General features: G+C 45.6%; 1 protein-coding gene across 5 annotated transcripts in view; it reads left to right on the top strand.

The window, feature by feature from the left end:
* Positions 1–20,438, top strand: part of ATP11C (ATPase phospholipid transporting 11C (ATP11C blood group)) — an 804,025-nt gene that overhangs the window by 631,741 nt on the left and 151,846 nt on the right. For all 5 annotated transcript variants that reach the window (XM_085607959.1, XM_085607958.1, XM_085607957.1 and 2 more), the window contains exon 17: positions 6,192–6,295. In XM_085607959.1, coding sequence (XP_085464085.1) covers positions 6,192–6,295 — 104 coding nt within the window. The remainder of the gene's footprint in view (positions 1–6,191; positions 6,296–20,438) is intronic.

A 20,438-nucleotide genomic window follows, 5' to 3' on the forward strand; every position in this document is an offset into this window, starting at 1 on the left:
AAAACATGGGCTGAAAGAAACAAAATAAATAGTGTGCATACACGAACTGAAATTGAAAAAAGTGAAAGGATAGAAGTAATAGGCTACTGCTCCTTGAGAGGGATCAAGACACAAGAAGAATGACAAAAACACACAGATTACCCACATAGGAGCAAGCATTTGGGAAGGACACACGAAGAAACGAATCAAGAGCAACGGGCAGGCTGTAAGCCCACAGAGTGAATCCAGCATGGCTCGAAGAGAGAGCGCTTGCACTGCCTCGGCGAGACCTAATGAATGGGCTCATCTTTTACAGCTGAACATTGGCTGCCCATCAACTTCTCTTGTTGAATGTGTTTTTTCTTGGTGGCCACTACAGCATCTAAACCGAGAACTACAATGCAGGTCTTGTGCTCATATGAATCATTTCATTGTAATATACCTTCCTCCATCTGGAAAGGAGTTCAGACCGTTGCCTAAATCAGACGGCATTACTAACCTCTTCCCTTCTAAATCCACACTCCTCAGTGGAGACTTCATACAGTGGACATAACGAGAACGCCTATGTTTTAGAGAGAAAACGGCAAAGATATACACAAATCATGAGAATTGTATAGAGTTACCTGTTATGATTTTGCCCTCTATCTTCTTTCTAGAACTGGATTCTATTCCGCATCGGAGCTTGTTGGTAAAAAGCTAATCCGCCCCTTGCCAGTGAGCCTAGGGCTTATTCCACAGCATGCGAGGAGGCCATTGCTGGTCGTAGAAGGAACATTCTTATTTGTGAGGTTTGTAGAGCAGCCACTTGGAGGACAGAGCACGGGTTCTGACCCTAGAACTGACAGCTTTATAGTCCAGGCCTCTCCTCTACCTCCAGACCTTAGTGATTTGCTAATTGAGACGAGCCTATACATAAAGAGATATGTCCTGTCTCCCCACTAATTTTTACTATTTTGTCACATGACGCCCCCTATATATCTCTCCCAAGGCTAGCCTTTTTGCCCAGACCAAACTGCCAAAGGGGAGCCAAGGTATATCATAAAGCTAAAGACTAGTTAGTTCCCAATGAAGAGGCTTTGTTAGAGCTCAGGCTACGGCCTCGCTTTCCCATAACCTCCTAAGCAGATCCCACATAAAGAGTATTTTAGCTCTTTCGGTTCAGCTTATGGAACTGTTGTGCAGTAAGCCTTTCTTTGGTTCATATAACAGTAGGTTGTTTTGTAGCCTCCCCACTATACAACACAGTAACCAGAGTTTCAGCACCTGTACAACAGAAGATCCTAGTTGTGTTCTGTTTTTTAAGGGAGGCGGTGAAATCCGTGTCCATGTTCAGCAGCCCTCTCTTGAATTCTCCAGGTGCCCTAATGTGTCCCTGTGACCAGGGCTGTTGCGGGCACCGGGCGTTTCCCGGTGGGCCGGAGGGGTGGATGCCGGTTTTGTGCCCGTGGGGGCCGGTTTCGCAGCAGTGCTGCAATATCCACACCCCTGTAACAAAAGCAGGAGCGGTGCTTTTTGCTAGCACCAGCCCCGCCCCCCCCCCCACCCCCCCCTCCAAGGGTCAGTCGAGCAGCAGTCCGCCAGGGCTGGTTGCTGTTCCCAGTCCAGCCCTGCCTGTGACTCACTTGCTATCAAGTGCAGTACGCTTATCACAGACATGTTTGTTGTCAGAGGGTTTATGGTGTCTTGGTTTTCTCAGCTTTACTGAAAGATGATTCGTTGCTTCTGTTGCTTTCTTATTTGAATATCTTGTCACAAAAGAAGCCATCCTTCTAGTCTGTATGGCTCATAGGACCATTACGTGTGTAATGGGCATTCAGAGCTGAGTGTTTCTTTGGCAGTGAGGAGGCTCTTCACGGTGTGCAAGCCCTGTACCAAAGTAAGGATGATGAGGACAGGCCACATCTAAAGCGCAGCATACATTAGGATTAACAGGGCAGGCTGTGGTGTTTGGTTATTTCTTGAAATGCAGTAGAATATGTGGTACTGTAAGCATACATTAATGGTGTACCTAGGCCAAGACATTTTGACCGAGTGGGCACAACATCCAAGTGGTTGCAGGGAATTGAGAAGCAACTGAAGTCTATTTTACAAAGGTATGTAGAGAACAGTGACTACCGGATGATGAAAAGAACACCACAGCTGTAAACCAGCCCTAATCATTTGACATATTTCAGTAAGATACTGTTAAGGAAGAGCACTTAGTCTGAAGTTGGGTAATTCTTCTGAAGGAGAACTTGAATTTTAAATATATCTTTCCTAAACATTTTCTTCCACTGCTGTCTTTGTGAGCACAGTACCCTTCAGTGACCAAAAACAAATACACTGCTGCCCCCTTCTGGCCATTCTGAGAGATCAACTATTTGTTGTGACTGAAGAGAGCTTTGTTTTACCTGCAAAGTACCTCAGTTTCTTCTCGCTTTGATGCATGGTCAGTGACTGGCTACCGCCCTCCCCCTATGTCCACACCACCCCCGGACACAGCACCCAGACGTGGTATCTTTGGAAGGCGGGAGGTCGAGAGACCCCCCGGCCGTATTTATTAAGTACAAAAACAATAAATTTTAAATTTGCATGATAAACAATTATACAAAAATTCAGCAGGACATTAGATACATTATTGTCAACAGGTGTGAGTGACTATCCTTAACAAAGACTCTAATACAGATTGTTTCCTAACCGAGTCTAACATCCTCCTCTGCATTTTTGTATACTAACATTTCTGGGCCATATGGCAAGGTCGCTAACCGGTGTCAGGTCCTACTAGCTGCGCCTCCCCTACAGGTGTGCGCATGCGCAGCCGGGCCCGGTAATTACCCGGTCCACGCCGTGAACTCCATTTACCCACTGAAGGAGGGCCCTTACTCTGCGCCATCCGGTGACGTCATGAGTATGCGCGCGCGGGGTGGCTACCAGCCTAAGGAAAGCGTGACTCCCCAACCCGCGCTCCTTTGAAGCACCAGTTACCTTGCCCCTGAAGTTCTAGGAGGAGCCAATGGCCCCTCCCCCTGGGCGGGCACCTCCGTAGGATGATGCCCGCCCCCTCAGACCTTCAAATAGTTGCTCACCGGTCATGACCTTACCGCATGCCCCCATACCTAATAAATACGACGACCTATGGGAGAAAATTCTAAAGGACAACTACACTGACTAAAATCACACGTCATGTATAACACCATAAAGCTACAAGGGAAAGAAAAGGCCTAAACACGACTGCATCAGTTACACATAATACAGTATCATTCACTACCTTGGGAGAACAAGGCCTACAAGAAAGCATAAACAAGAACATAACTGCACAATACCATATTGATCACTACAATGGGAGAAAAAGTCCTAAAAGGAAACCTCATCAGAAACTAACATCTCATAACAGTTTCACGCGCCCAATGCCCGCTAGTTGGACTAGCAACGCATCAACCACGTACTCCAGGGATGGTGGGTGGGGAAAATTTGCCGCCCTGCGCGCCAGGGCACGTCCGATGTGGGGGAGCGTCCAGGGAACAAGGGGGTCACCTGGGCGCTCCCCGCCGCTTTATCCCCCCAGAGGCCCGCCCCCCCCCCTCCCCCTCCCCTCCGACCCGGATGTCGATTAACGTCATCCGGGTCACGTAGGCAGCCAATCGGTGGTAGGGCGCGCCCCCAGTGAACACGCCCCACCACCGAGGAGTCCGGGGGAGGTCGCCGCACTGCCATGCAGGCGGAGGGGCCAAGGGCCCCCCCTTTCCATTTGATCCATACATCAGATTTCATTCCTTTTTTGTCACATGGCTTTTTCAGTAACTTGGTTTGGACCTTTGCGTTCGTCATTTATACCTTAGTGCTGTTCTGTTTAGGTGTACCCTGTTACTGCATGGCTTTCTCTGGGGAAAGTCTTGCTCTTGGTCAAGCTGCTGGAGGCGAGTCGGGGAGCCTCCCATAGGGTGGCATTGGTTCGGCCCTGTGAAAGTCCGGTCACAGCGCCCAACACGGCCGTGCTACGAGGTGTCTATGGGGAATGTAGAAAACACGCGAGATGATGTGAGTTCTCACAGAGCGCCACGCCTAGCCGGTCATGAGCACTTGATTGTTTGTGATGTGCTGCAGTTAGTACTAACTCGGTGTATGTATCCAAGCAAATGAATAAATCTTAATATCGCGTGCACAGTGACTCCTGCAGTAAGCGCAGCCTCTGAATGTCCTGCGTCCAGTGCCGGCAGCGTGGGAGCGAGCTAAGCCAAGGTCTGGTGCTGGTGCAGAAATCCAGGTCTCGATCTCAGGTTTCCGAGCCGAGACCGTGGCAAGTTTGCAAGAAATCAAAGTCCGTTCATTGGGAGGTCTTAGGAGATCGACAGGGACGAGCCAGGCTGATTATATGCCAGACTCTGTTCAGAACATATCAACAAATGCTGCAGAGATCTTTAAAGGACGGTCGGTGTCAGAGGAGTGAGATCTCTCAAACCAAAGGCATGAAGAGATTATCCTATCCCCTCCATTGAAAGTCTGCTCCCAGGTTTCCAGTGAAACAATACACATTCCTGTGTCTTTTCCATTGACTGCTGATTTGTTTGTGTTCCTCTGGTGTACAGGAGAGTTGAGTTCCTGCACGGTTAGTGTGTCTCTTGAATGCTGGATCTGGTGGCTCACAGTGGCGGAGGAGTGTCGCCTTATTGCTTTATGCAGAGTAAATAAAGGAAAAATAAAATGATAATTACTCAAGTTTATTATCATTTTGTTTTTTCCCTTTGCGGCGTCTTTGTAGGGCGGGGTTGCTCTCAGAGCAGGGGGAGGAGTGGTTTGCACTCCCTATGTGAGCATGTGATTGGCCTGCCCTCTTGGGCAGGCCAAAAAATCATGTGCACATAGCATGTTCTCTTGCAGGCTGCATTACAGCCTGCATGGAGAATATGCCCTTCCCTCTAGCTCCTGGCTGAGCGCCATGTCACAGCGCTCAGACCAATCACAATGCTTTATGCTGCATTGCAGCATTGTGATTGACTGTGGGGAGCATGGGAGCCCTGGTGCTTCCTGTTTCCCCCAAGAAGCCAAGAATAAGACGCAGGAGAGGCGGCAGCGGCTGGCCAGCCGGGAGGTAAGTGATTTTTTTTTCAACCCATCCCTTCCCCCCCACCCTGCCTCACTGCTGCTTCCAGGTAGCAGCCGCCACTGGTGGCTCAATTAACTGATGCATCCATTACAGGGATCTGTGCTTAACTCCTAGGTTACAGGTTCAAATCCCAGCGTATCCACTCAGCCTTCCATCTTCCAAGGTCAATAAAATAAAAATAATTTAGTTGGGTAACAATAAACACTTAATATCTGGCAATAGAGCAAAGGACGTACTCTCTAAAAATAGGTATGTTAGTCATGTTTGTGGCAGAGGATTGTCCATCTAGGAAAGATAGAATGAATGAATGGATACAGGGCTTTAAGTGGCCGGGTCTCACCGGTGCTGAGCATCAGCAGTTTTTTAAGGGGGGCGTCAAAACGGGTCTCTATCGAGCTCTGTTTTGTGCCCTGGCACAGGCGGTCTGCTTTTTCTGGACTACAGTGACAGCAGGCACATCGATCTGTGCATGCTCGCACTGCTCACTTCTCACTAGTGGAGAAGTTACGGCATGACGTCATGCCAGGTGAGTTTTGTAAGGGAAGGGAAATCCTTTAAAGAGAGCCATTTTCTCTCTAGATTTCCCTTCCCTTTTTGAAACTCAGGCGCAGCAACATTATCGTGGTGTCACCAGGGCTTTAAGTGGAAGCTTTTTCAATATTGTATACAAGCCTTAGTTGCTGCTTATTAATCTTATGCAACTAACAACCATTGACAAAACCAATAGTCCTCACTTGTTGTAGGTATGATGTTACTTGTTGTATTATATATCTGGATGCAATGACAGAAACAGCAAAATACAAGTTGGGCGGCACACTATGCTAAGCACAGATTTTTAGCTTACGTATTTTTAAGCCATGCCTTTTATAATATTGGCCATCCCCCTTTTGAGAGACCCCCAGGTTTTTCATCCCACTTAAAGCCCTGAATAAATACCAATTTGGAATGCAAGACAGTTACAGAATTATTGGATAAGTTAACCTCTCCTTGTTCATTGCAATGGCATGTTCTTTGAATAATATTCTTTGAATAACAAGCGGGTGTAGTTCTTGCCAATTGGTGTGCATGAGGAAGCAGTTGGGTCTGAGTTCTACATGTTGTCATTGTGGTTTGTTATCTCTTCCTTCAGGAAAGACCTTACTCTTCTGCAAAGGGGCAGATTCTTCTATTTTTCATCGAGTCCAGCAGGATGAAGTGGAGCGGACAAAAGCACATGTGGAGCGCAACGCGTTGGTATGTACTGAAAGACAACGCACTCTACTTCCTGTAAAGACTGAAGTACTATATGTGACAACACCTGAATTCGGTGTTAATCACTATCAGCCATACTTTCTCTATGTGGCACCTGTTGAATCCAATCTTGATGCTATCTTTGTGGTTGTCCTTATATAAAATGTCCCAAATTTTCTTGCAGTTTTCAAGCCTCTCTATCAAAAATGTGCCTGCAGAGTGCATCATCTATTGCTCTGCTGTCCTTTGGCGATACAGATACTACATACATACATACGTACATACTGTTCAAAATGGGGGTCTCTAGTTTGCAGAGATAGGTACCTTTTTCCAAGTAGGGACCCTTCTTCCTAGTCAGTGTAAGGGGGATGCACTTCTAAAATAACCCCTGTCCACCCCCTTGGTAGCCTGGCACGAGCAGACAGGCTTATTTCAGAAGCAGTGTGTAAAGCACTTGTGAACACATACAGTAATACAGTGTAAGCACTACAAATGGAGCCCACACCAGTTATGAAAAATAAGTAATCTTTATCTAAACCAAAAAAAAACAAAAGCGACAAAAATCCACAATACAGTACTAAAAATATGATTCTTAAAAAGGTAGAAAAAGTTTTGTTCCACGAAAATGTGGGATGTGACACTGTCCAGTTCCAAATGTATCCTCAGGGTCGAATTGATGCTCAGAGGGGTCCACCTCTCGACAGCCCCAAGTCTGGAATAGATATATATGCAGACTTTAGGATGGTCAAGCGGGGAAGGAAAGGATGGGGACTGCAGGGAGGGAGACCTGTGAAAATGAAAAGTGAATATAGTGATACTCTTCTCTGGAAACAAAACTACTACTCTGAATGCTCATGGAAGTCATTTAAACCCCTGTAACTACCTGTAGAGGAAAAAAGATGTGACCTTTTAACAGGGAGGTGAGCAGGTGATGACAACTTCTCAGCACCAATACTGTAAGAAGGAAACAAAGGAGATTTGTAAGTACCTACATGTCTATATGAGCTCCATACATCTCCTGAGTGAATACAGTTCCTATCACACATACCCTTAGTATCAGGTGGAGAAGACCAAAGAGAGCATAGAATTCTCATGGTAAAATCACCTGCTACCGACCACCCCTGTTGAAGGAAACACAAAGATTCGCCAAATGCTGATTATATAAGTTGGGAGTAATATCAGCAAAGTAAATGCAAGGAAAATGTTTCCCCTAACAGTTATTAATAAATTCCATCAAAGAAAACAAATACGTTGGTATGACTCAGTTTCCCTCCTGGAATCACACCTATCCAGTCTTATTATCCTAGCACACTTAGTAGATGGTGCCACAAATTCAGAGAGTTGTCATCACTCTCCTTATCAGGATGAACAGTAATGTCTGTAAATTATCTTTCTTGCATAAGCCACAGGACATGACTCGCCAACCGGGAAGAAAACAAGTAATGAACTGGCCCAGTAAATGTACGAACATGAAGCACTTGAAAACAGAATACACCTTCCTCCCTCACATGAGCCCCTTCTTTCAAAGAACCCGCCAACGTAGGGAGATATACGTATAAACCACTACAAATCAGTAACTCCAGCTAAGTACACCCATAGACACAAGGACCTTGATGCAGATAAGAAATGGTGTGTACAGCACCCTTACCGGACCAGGAACGGCCACAAAACGCCATAGGAAACGAATATTCGTCAGCTCTGTCTGCCGAGTCCCCGTCTATATATGGGTTTCTTGACGTCGTGCACTACGGTGCGTCTGACGTCACTTTTCCCAATACTGCTGGAAATTGAAGTTCCCAACTCCGTTCGTGCCTGCTCCTTCACGCGGAGCCTGTCAGTGTACTCCTCTGATGCTTTCTGACAGACACTTTTACACAAAGTACCTTGGATGGTTTGAAAAAGGTAAGCAAAAAGGGTCGCAGGGAAGGTGATGCATCGGTTCCTTACACTCAGGGAAGGTGATACATCAGTTTCTTGCTCCGGGGGAGGTGATGCGTCCGTTCCTTACTGCTGCACAGGGGAAGTGATGTGTCAGTTTGTTACTGCATGGGGAGGTGAAGCGTCGGTTCTTACTGCATCCTCCAAGGATGCGACAGACTTGACACTGTGATGCGATGCGTGACGATCTGGTATGATGCGATGTGTGAAGTCCCGGGATGCGCTGCATTGATTTTCAGCCACGTCCCCTTGATGCGTCGGTTTTTCCACAATAGGGCCTACGTCAGAATCGGTGCGGTAATCTCGACATCAGAGATCGGTGCACAGGATTCGTCACACGGCAGACACTTCAGCTGTGAGCAGGCTCTGCATCCATTGTTTGGCTGCGGCGATGCATCATAAATTTCTTCTTCTCCTTTACTTGGCAAAAAGTATCCACTGCAGGCCAACCCCATACAGCAAACAGCACAGGGACAGTATTCCTTCTCAGTTTCTCCAGCTGTTCTCCTTTGCAAAGGTTCCTCTTGATTCCCAGAAGTGACCTAAAAGTCTGGGGTCTAGGCTCCTCTTTTTATAATACAAAATCCTTTGTTCTTTGTGGCAGAGAAGCTATTTGCCCAGCTAAAACCAGTTCTGTCCTCTCTGGTGCAGCTTCCTGGCAGAAGGTGGAGACAGCATTGTCTAAGGCAGACCAAGCCCATTCAGATGTGAAAGAAACCCCCTCCCCCTTCTCTTAATGCAGCCAAGGTCCATTCAGCCCGGCCCTGGAAAGGCAGAACACACCTAACCCCCCCCCCCCCCCCTCCCCCAACGTGGCTGTCTGAACAGAATGCACATCCCCAGTTCCTATCCCTCCAAAGCCAGACAGTCAATACACAATCCAGCAGAGGCACACTGACTGACTGACTGACATTCGTATAAAGCGCTCAATTGCCGAGGCGTCTTGGCGCTAAGGTGAGTTGATACCGATGCACAGGCTCGCAGGTCTGAGCAGTTAAGTTAAGGGAAAAGCCAGGTCTTAACCTGTTTCCTAAAAAGAGACTTATTGGATTGTAGTCTGATAGTCGTCAGGAGGGAGTTCCACAGTTTGGCTGCTCGGTGGGAAAAGCTCTTACCACCCCATCTAACTGGGTGGTTAGGCAAGAAAATACTACTTTCTAAAAGTGTTATTTTCAAACCCAGAATGTAAAAAGCACCCTCACTAAATGCATCTTATCATTCTGAGTTCAAGCATATCAAACTTTACTTTCCCATCTTGTCCCAATGGTAAGTTATATTTATAAGATGTTATAAAGATACTCCCGTTCTATCCTATCGGACAGATAGCATTCCAATAATACTAAAACACATTTGGCAGTATTTCACTAATTGGACATACCACACACACCAGTGCATGTCCTACCTTTCACATTCACTGCACCCTTCCCACAGGGGTACATTGGGCTTACCTTAGTGATGTCTAACATGTTAGAAAGAGACGGCTAGGGCCTTGCAAGTGGGTGCACTTGCCAGGTCAACATGGCAGTACAAAATGCGTACAGACACTGCAGTGGCAGGTCTGAGTTACTTTTACATGCTGCTAATGTGGGTGGCACAATCAGTGCTGCAGGCCCACTAGCGGCATTTGATTTACAGGCCCTGGGCACACACAGTGCACTGTACTAGGGACTAACTAGTAAATCAAATATGCCAATCATGGAATCGCCAATCCATAATAACAATTTACGGGGAACACTTGCACTTTGGCTTCTACCAGCAGTTGCAAAGTGCCCTAAATATATAGACCAGCAAAACAAAGTCCAACATACAGCAACATAACAGGAGGCAAAGGCAAAAATACAGGAGAACCCACACCAATGATGCCAGGTCTAACGCATACACACAAACGTGTGCATGCACTGTCAGTGGTCTGGAGCTGTATCCCAGCAGTGGCCTCTGATTTGACTGAACTGTCTCTGTACTCATTCTGTATCTTTGCTATATGCTACTCCCTACTCTGCTAACTTTGTAGGTGCTTTACTTGCAAAGTAAGTTGTGCAGAAGGTTGGCAGCTTCAGTAGAATCCTTATGGAACTGAGGGCGTGATTTATATTTTGGCGGAGGGCCCGTCATTCCACCATAGGGACGGAGTAAATTACTCTGTCCCCATGGTGAAGAGACCACCCACAAATTAATTAATGACCCCTAAGTTATCAGTCACTTTCAAATCATTGGCAGAAGCCGCTTTCACAGCTGTTCCTATCAATGCATATTGCACTTTGGTACAAGACTGTGTCAGCATGACGCAGCCCTCTACAAAATAGTCATCTTATTTTATTTTCAAAAAGAAAATCCTGAACAGGGATTTTCTTTTTACATAGAAAAAAGTATTGCTTCCTTCGCCATGGGGGTCTTCTCCCATGGTGGGGGGCATCATTATTTGACTTTTTCCTGCCTGTCACTGACAGGGTTTGCCTGGTGGTGATTGACAGTTAAAAAAATGGCTATATGCCTGCCCATCCTGATTGGGTGAGCAGAAATACAGCCATTTTTCTAACGACCGTGACTTCGTCTGGCTATCGGATAGGTTTGGCTATGCAGTGACGAAGTAGTCACCGCCATAGTCAATAAAATTGTCAGGCAGACCATTATGTTGGCGGTATGTATACTTTGTCACCGCTGCGACGGAGTATACATACCGTCATCATAAATTATGGCCCTTATTCAAAGTACAGTCCAAACTCAGCATATAACTCACTTGAAGGGGATTGGGAATGGCTGCCCAAATGTAGAAGCTTCAACGTTAGAAGCTTCCTTTGTTATCCCGTGGTTAAAGTTCCTTCAGCAGTATGTGTTCTTATCTTGAGGAGATTGTTGTCTTTCTGGTGAGCTCTTGAAGTGTAGAAGTATTGCTGGAAGATAATCCAGGGCTCCCAAAATTAAAAATAAATGTTAAGACCATTTTATTCATCTTATGTTATATGTGACCTAGAAATTTCGATTCTGTAATCGTGATCATGACAAGCTGATGTTCTTCTTTGTTTACTTGTTGATGTCAACAACGGAATTCAAAAAGAGGGTCTATTCATAAACTACCCTTTGGATGCAAACTAGAGGACATGTTCCAAAAGACTTGTCAGAAAAAAACATAAATCCATTTTGTGCGGATGTCTTAACCATAGCTTCTGAGCCACTACCGTCAACTCTTACACAAAATCACACCTTCTGCTTCCCTCTTCCAAGCAAATAAACTAATAGATGGTCAGACAAGACTACTTGTTATAGTAGTGTCATTGCAAGATATATGCTGGGTGGTTCTATATACCTTAGAACAGATATTCATTTTTATTACAGATTTGGTTGTTTGCTTCTTCATAATCCTTTTACAGCTGTATTTTTTTATATTGAACTACTATAGTCCCCAATCCAAAATATTTATAGATCTATTTATTAGCTCTCAAAGTATGAGTTTTCAGGGATAATAATTTATGCAATAGACGTTCTGCATAGACTGAAATATTGTTAACTATTGTTCCACCTTGTGGTTCAGCCCAGAGAAGCCTTTTTCCATTTTTTTTTATTTTCAGACCTTATGAATGATTGACTGTATTTTTTTTTATAGTGCTAACGTGTGCCAAAATGGGTTCATGGTGCTAAAATTGAAAAGATGGCCCATACAAAAAGCAATGCTGAAACTGTACTAAGAGAATAAATATGCTTTAGGAAACCTACTAAAAGACGAAAGGTTTCCCGTGAACTGAATTGATTCCGGAAGGGAGTTCCACAAGATGGGAGCGAGTAAGGAAAAGGCTCTACCACCCATACTTGTTTTGGTGATGTGAGGGATGTACAATAATGGCAAGTTGTTTGATCAAAGTGACCTTAAGACGTCTATCTTGGGAGCAAAGCTTAAAAAAACGTAGGGGTTTTTGCGTGGTACTCTCTGTAAGAATAGTATAATACCTTGAAGTGAAGGCTCCATTCATACTGGTAACCAATATAAAGCACAGTGGACTTCTGATATATATGTTAACATCTGTTCATGATGCCTCGTTACTGCCTGATTTTGGACCTTCTGCAGCTTTTGTACTGATTAAGTTGGAAGGCCTAATTAGCATGCATCTGCGTAGTCCTGCCGAGGGGCAATGACCACATTAACATAGGTACAAAGGTCTTGGGGGGGATTGATAGCAGGATCTTTCTTAGCTTCCCGCACTGAGGGAAACAGTTCTTAACATAATTAAGGGCATGGCAAGGACAGTAGACCATAATGTAGGGGATCAGAGGTTGCTTTTACTAAGGAACAGCACCTTGGTTTTGGCTTTATTTGGTTTTAACAAATTGTGGTTCACCCAGTCTAATGTTGAACAGACACAACCTGCCAGTTGATCTTGAATAGTCAAAGAAAATTTGTCTAAGTGCAGGATGAACTGAGTGTCATCTAAAAGCCTTTCCTTCAAGTGTTAAAATAACCAAGTGAATGAGTATTTTTCGGTCATCTTGATTATTGTAGGAAGGAGATAAAGAGGCATATTGTTAGCTACATCCAGTGGGTGTAGGTTACATTATTCTATCAAGGGTTTAATAATTGACTTTTCACCACTGAAAATGAAGTTTAAAATCTGAGTAATACCAGAATGATAGGAGCGTGCAGATTTTTTTTTAAGTTGAGACGGGGCATGTTTTATCCATTGAATTACAATTGAGTTCCGTAGGCAGTGTTTCAGTCTTAGATTCATTCAGAGAAAGGTAGGAATCAGTTATGCATTTTCCATTAAGAGACTCACTATCCTGAGTTGCTGACTCATACCGAGTGTGTTCTGATTGGGGCTTGATGGAGTCATGGCCTTCTATATAAAAACTCTTGTCAGCTAGTCGCAAAAATCTTGTAAGTCTGATTTCTATCTAAGTAGACTCTCTGCAGTCTTGCCTGACATATAGTTTTGTCTTGGGGCTCAATTCACATTTTATTCTATTGTGAAAAGTTGAATAAGTTGTCTCTCGGAATGTAGCTAATATTGAATGTCGTCTGAATATAGGAAGTTTGCAGGGCTTCTTCCAGTGGGTGATTTCAGTCAAGCAGGCGTTGAACTTGATCCGGGTACTAGGCGTCTTGTCCGTGAGGAAAAGAATGAGCTGTGTGTCATCAGCATAGGTGAGGACTTTGATGTTGTGAGAGCGTATGATGCTGGCTAGAGGGGTCATATCTGTGTTGAAGGCGGAGGATCGTTGCAGAACACCACAGATGAGTTTGCGGGTGTCTGAGGGGTACAGTGCCAGGCAAAATGACTGGATTTGTCCAGTCAGGAAGGAGCAGATCCATCGAAGTGCATGTCGTTGAATTCCAATGTTTTCTAGGCATTGGTTGAGGATAGGGTGGCAGACCATGTCAGATGCTGTGGAAAGGTCCAGGAGGAGGAGGGCCACTGTGTCTTCTCCATCAAGAGTCATTCAGAAGTCATCCATGGTGGTGATGAGGGCAGTTTCTGTGCTGTGGTTGGGTCTAAATCCAGAATGAGTGGTGTCGAGGAGTTGATGGTCATTGAGTGATTCGGTTAGGCATCTGTTGATGGTTTTCTCTAAGACCTTAGCTGGGAAGGATAGAAGGGAGATCTGTCTTCATTTGGCAAGCATTGAAGGATCTGTGGAGACTTTCTTCAGTAAAGGGATTATGGTTGCGTGTTTCCCAGTCGCTAGGAAGTTCGTGGAACGATGGAGGCATTCAGAATGGGTATGAGCATTGCACTGATGGGTTGCAGTCCTCTGGAGTAGGCATAATGGGGGCAGAGGTCCAATGGGGCTCTTGAGCCAATGGACCTCATGGTAGCAGTGGTTTCTTCTGGGGTGATGATGGGTCATGTGGTTAGCATTGGTAGTTTGGATAAGATTGGGAGGCACTTGACAAGGTTTGTCGGGTCCGGTTGTGGGTTGAAGTTTCTGTAAATGGCACTGATTTTGTTACTGAAAAGTTGAGAATGATTGTTGCTGAGGTCTTGCGAGGAGCTGATGGAGTTGGAGGCAGCCACTGGTAAGGTGAAATCCTTTACAATGGCGAATATTTATTTGCTTCTGTTGGTGCTGGCATCAATGCAGTCTGCCTGAGTGACAGATTTTGTGGTCTGGATCATTTGGTAGAGTCTCAGGGTGGATTTAAATGTGCCCCTACCTGCATTGTGTTGACGCATTCCCGGTTTGTGCTCCAGTTGTTTGAGTGGTGTTTCCTTAGGCTGAACTATTCTGTGTACCAGCTGGTCTAGGATCTAGGGGCCATATGTTAAAAAGTGCACAATTGTGACCGCCTAATTACGATTTTTACCGAATCGCAGTTCCTGATGATGTTCAAAAACTTCCATCTTTTAAATAGCGATTCTTAGTTGGTGGCAAATTGACCTACCTGGTGAATATTAATGAGGTAGGTCGTAGCTTGCGACTGATTAGGAATGATAGCCATCACGGGGTGGTGGCCTGCTGGAGTCCGCATACCACCAGGCTTGTGATTGCTTTTGAATAAAGAAATCTTTGTGTTTTTTAAATGTCGCCTTTTTCCTCAATGGAAAACAGATGTGTTTAAAAAAAGAAATTGAAAGTTTTCAGTTTCTTTTTTTAAGAGTAGGCAGTGGTCCGTTGGATTACTGCCAGCTTTTAACAAATATTTTGTGTAACATTCTCAAAAGGGAAGGTGTCCCTTGAGGGCACTTCCCACACCTTCCCATTTGCCAATGGTTACAGTGTCCTTCGAAGTGCTAGTAAAAAATGAATGTTTTCCAACTGTAATTTGGTCGCAGAACATTCATACTGCAATTCAGTATTTGGAAGGGACGTCCGCAACACACCCCTTCCAAATACTTAATCGCTAACACAAATTGTTATTCGGTAAGGTGTTACTAAATCCCAATTTGGGCTTTTGTACATTTAAAAAAGCCTTTATGCGGTCGTATGACTTGTACATATGACCCCAGATTTTATTGTATAGGTGTGTTTGAGTCGTGCCAGGGAGTTGGCGCAGGAGGTGATCCAGTTGTTGAAATTCTTGGTGACTTTAGGGAGGCTGTTGCTGTGTTCAGGTCAGTAGTTGTTGTGAGCAGTGTTCCAGTCCTTGTCAGGGATGCCTCCAGTTGTGGCTGGCTGGTCTGGCGGGGGTGTGTGTGTGCATTGTACTGGGATGGGGATGTTGAACTTGATGAGATTGTGGTCTATCCAGGAGACTGGTGTGAGCTGTTCTACTTTGATGTTGTCGAAGGTGGTTAGTAGAGGATCCAGAAAGAGTCCCCTAACGTAGGTAGGCTCCTTTACTCGTTGGTTGAGGCCCAGGCTTCCAAGGTCTTTGATCAGTGCTGTTGAGTTGGGATCGGTATGGTCTTCCAGGTGAAAGTTTAGGTCTCCAAGTAGGATGTAAATGCTAGCATTGAGGGTAAGTGGTGCAACAAAGTCCCCGATGGTGTTGGGGAAGTTGGTGTGCGGTCCAGGTGGTATGTAGCTGAGTGTGCTGATTAGGGTGAAGTTGACTTTGACGTGAAGCTTGAACAACAGGTTTCTAAAGTTGGAGGATGACATGTCCGAGGAGTGTTGAAGTTGATGGCATTTTTGTGGATGATGGCGATTCCGCCTCTGGTCTTGTGACCAGCCAGGTTTCCGTAAGGAAAAGTAGGCCCAGGCATTGTCATGCAGCAGGTCCAAGATCTGTGGCATGTTTGGTGAGTGAGCGGGATTGAGGAGCATGCATGTGAGTGCAGAGTGTTGTGTGAGTGGTTGCAGGATTGTTTGAGTGAGCGGGGTGTTGTGGTGAGTGTTGTGTGTGGGTAAGTGCATGAAAACTCGCAGAAAGCGCAGGAGAATGCTCCTTGATGGTTGTGTGGGGCTGCGAGACGGCAGTATGGGCAGTGGTGACTGGGGTTGATGGTGCAGAGGGTCGCTGCAAGGTAACGGCAGGATGTGGGAGAACCAGGGTTCCTGGCGCATAGTCCAGGCATGAATGAGCGCAGATGGTCTTGCTTTTGGCAAGCCGGCTGCCCACATCTGCTTTATGTCTGCGCTGTGGATACCATTAAGTAGGTCCTGGGAGGGGGAGGAGTGATGCCACTTTCTGTGCAGATAAATGTTGGGAAATCCTGTGATATCACTTCCTGTGCAAATGGATGATGGAAAACTCGTGAGCTTTGGTAATGTGCAGATTGATGATGGCTCCTGTGTAGATGGATGATGGAAAACTGATGAGCAGTAGTGATGCTGATGATGATGATGAGTGATTTATAAAGCACTACAAATACCCTGAGGTGTCTAGGCGCTGCCTTTGATAAATGTTACTCGGGTGGACACTAAAAGTTCAGTTTGGCTGAAAACTACCATGTTTCTAGGCCTTTCCTAAATTTGAGTAGACTGGTCTCCTTTTTTAATAAGATAGGTAAGGAGTTCCATAAGCTTGCCGTAGTGGCTGTGAAACTCTTGCCGCCCCATCTGCCTCTGCTAGCTCTAGGTACCATTAGATTTCCAAAATTAGTAGATCTGAGGGGTCTGGCAGGTGTGTAGGGTTTTGGAAATTTCGCCAAATGGTTTGCCTCCCTGTTGTTGAGGGCTTTAAATGCGATGCACTGAGATTTAAATTGAATCCTTTTGGCTAAGGGTAGCCAGTGAAGTTGGGCCAAGGACGATGAAATTGAGTCATATTTGGGGATTGCCAACAATACTCTAGCAGCCGCATTCTGTACTGTCTGTAGTTTATTGATACTGCATTTTGAGGCGCTGGAAAATAAGGCGTTGCAGTAGTCCAGTCTTGAAGCTATAAGCACTTTTACCACTGTCTTTCTGAGGTCTAGTGGTAATGCCGGAATTATTTTCCTCAGTATTTTCAAAATGAAAAAACAAGCTGCGGTAGTTGCATTGATTTGTGCTTCAAATGACAGCTTAGTATCAAAAATAACTCCAAGGTTTTAAGCTTTTTGCACTGGTTTCGGCAGGGTGACAAGTTGAACCGGCCACCTGCTGTCTGTCCAGAAAGTTGGATTATTCCCCAGCAACAAAACCTCAGTCTTAGCTGAGTTTAACTTCAGACAATTTTCTGACATCTAGTTGGCGATGTTACTCATACAATTGTGGAACCTGGTAGCTGTCTGACTGGCTGGGCTGCTAACCGAGACGACGATCTGCGTGTCGTCTGCATATGACACCAGGGTAAAACCATGGCTTCTTACTAGTCTGGCCAAAGGGGTGACATAAAGATTAAACAATGTTGGGCTTAAAGAAGAGCCCTGCAGAACTCCACAAGGCAGTGTAAAGGGTGCTGACACAACTGTACCCAGGGCCACCTCCTGGGAACGTTCCGACAGGAAAGAGCCCAGCAGTGACAACGCATTTCCCCTTATCCCAATGGAGGTGAGTCGCTCCTGCAGCAGCCCATGATTGACCGTATCAAAGGCTGCTGACAGATCTAGAAGGATCAGAGCCGCTTTTCCCCCACCATCCAGTTCTTCCGTAGCAGCGATAAGGGCCTACTCGGTGCTATGTTGAGCACGAAAGCCAAACTGGGAGGAGTCAAGAATGGTGTTATCGTTGATAAAGACCGAAACTTCAGTGTTCATTGCCTTTTCAATCACTTTTGCTGGGAACGGGAGTCTGGATATTGGCCTATAATTAGTAGTCTCCTTGGCATCTAGGTTAGGCTTCTTCAACAAGGGAAGAAGCCTCACAATACTGTCAGCGTTAAGCTAAGTGCTGGCCTTGTCTCATACATCAGTCCCAATGACATTGATTTCTGAGGAGGAACATATTCTTTTGACTCCCTCCTTCTAAAGATTGTGCCATTGACGTTGATTTGGTATGTTCTTAATCTAGCCACTCTTCTGTGGTAGTCAAGAAGTTTCATCATTATACACATGATGTGGAAACATGCTTTTGTTCCTAACAGTTGAAGACTTCTTCAACAGTTGTCAGCAAGGGAATGTTGACTTTCTCTTGAGATGTAGTCAAGAAGAGTTGCTGTAAGAGAATTAATGATTCTGCTCATACCAATATATAAAGGAGGATTCTTTATTCAACTTATGTTCAAAGTCACCCACATCCCGATTCTGTGGTCACCGCCATGGCTAGCAGATGCACCTCATTGTTCACTGGCTCAAAAGAGTAGATTAGGCTGATACGCACAGCACATTGCTGTTAACGCCCAGGCTTCTTATTCCTTAGAGTTTCTCTGTAATATGAATTGAACACCTAAGCCCTGCAGCTACGGCATCACAGTGGATACCATTACATGGAATACAGTATTTGAACACAGAGAGAGATACACAGAACGCTTTGAATTAATTTTCAAAATGTGTTAAATCCTGCAGAAGAGAAGCCTTTTCTACCAGTCTTGCTACATGTAAGGAAATGCCTATTTTTGTTTGGTCTCCCCCTAGTATTTTTCGACTGATGCTGCTGGTTGTTAGTCTCAGAGTGTACTGTGGTCTGCTATCCTGACCTCTATGCTAGTGCCCTGACCTTAAAGTGTATATGGAATTGGCTATACCCAATTGGAAATGGCTAACTTACCTGTACGTTCCTAGTAAATGGTACCCTGGTACCAAGTACATGTTTGTTAGAGTGGTACCCTAGGACGTCCAGCACTGATTGTGCCACTCAGGAGGTTACTTGAGTAAAACAAGTCCGCCACTGCAGACTTGTGGAGCAGTTGTCCACTGCAAGCGCAACTGTGCTATTGAAAGCAATGGTAAAGCCACCACTTCCCCTGAACGTGTGTAAGTCACTCCTCTGGGACGCCTACTGAGCCCTAAAGACAGGGTGCAACATGTGACACAGGCAGGACATGTACTTTGCATGTCTGGACAGTAAAACACTCAAAACTGCAGTTTTACTGTGCAGGGTTACATGCTGCCCCCTCGCCTGTGCTAACTCCTGAATGGTGCGACCAAAGTAGGCACTCCAAGGTATCAAATAACTCATTACATTAAGTATGACTTGTATCTCAAGTTGATATTAATTTAACTTGTTGCAGTGTGCAGCTTTTTCAAAGCTGCCACTCTGTTGCTGTTAAAACTCCTGTCCCTCCTGTTCTGCTTTGGTTTTTCCTCCAGATAGAACCCGCTCTACAGAGCCCTTCTGACCCAAATCAGAACGTTACCCCCCTCCCTAGGGTCTTTTTACACCTAAATAACCACATATATATATGTACCACCTAAGGACAGGGAATTCCTATTATATATTTATACCAAGGCTTCACAGCCTTGCGATCGCAACAACACACACACAGTCTCGCGGCCGCAGTCAGACCCAGAATCTCCTACCCATCCGGTAGCGACACACACAGTCTCGCGGCCTCAGTCAGACCCAGAATCTCCTACCCATCCGGTAGCGACACACACAGTCTCGCGGCCTCAGTCAGACCCAGAATCTCCTACCCATTCGGTAGCGACACACACAGTCTCGCGGCCTCAGTCAGACCCAGAATCTCCTACCCATCCGGTAGCGACACACACAGTCTCGCGGCCTCAGTCAGACCCAGAATCTCCTACCCATCCGGTAGCGACACACACAGTCTCGCGGCCTCAGTCAGACCCAGAATCTCCTACCCATCCGGTAGCGACACACACAGTCTCGCGGCCTCAGTCAGACCCAGAATCTCCTACCCATCCGGTAGCGACACACACAGTCTCGCGGCCTCAGTCAGGCCCAGAATCTCCTACCCATCCGGTAGCGACACACACAGTCTCGCGGCCTCAGTCAGACCCAGAATCTCCTACCCATCCGGTAGCGACACACACAATCTCGCGACCTCAATCAGGCCCAGAATCCCCTACCAGTCCGGCAGCCTTAGCACAAGCTCATCCTATTATTACCGTGATACACGACAGGGGAATCGGGATTACCATATATCAGATCACACAAAGACTATTAGTTGAACACAACCTGTTCTCTAGTTCGAGGGGCTTGTTTTCCCCCTCATCCAGTTACCACTTACCTGACCAGGATTAACCTCTGTTCATTTTGAGGCAACTCTAACTAAAAGAATAGACTATCCTCCTATACAAAAGTACACAACACATGCTAACGTACAACAAGCTAAATACTTTATTTAAATGCCACATGCACATTCGCAGAATACATTATATATATAGACAACCTGCAAGGAAAGTGAAAGGTTAAGTTGTATACTCTAGTAGTAAGGGGTTGACTTCACCTGATTATATGCAGTCTGTACTCAAAGGTCATCTAGGTTCCCTTCCCGTCTGCGCCTCGG

This window comes from Triturus cristatus, chromosome 5_2 (genome assembly GCF_964204655.1).
Source record: "Triturus cristatus chromosome 5_2, aTriCri1.1, whole genome shotgun sequence".
NCBI classification, from domain to species: Eukaryota; Metazoa; Chordata; class Amphibia; order Caudata; family Salamandridae; genus Triturus; species Triturus cristatus.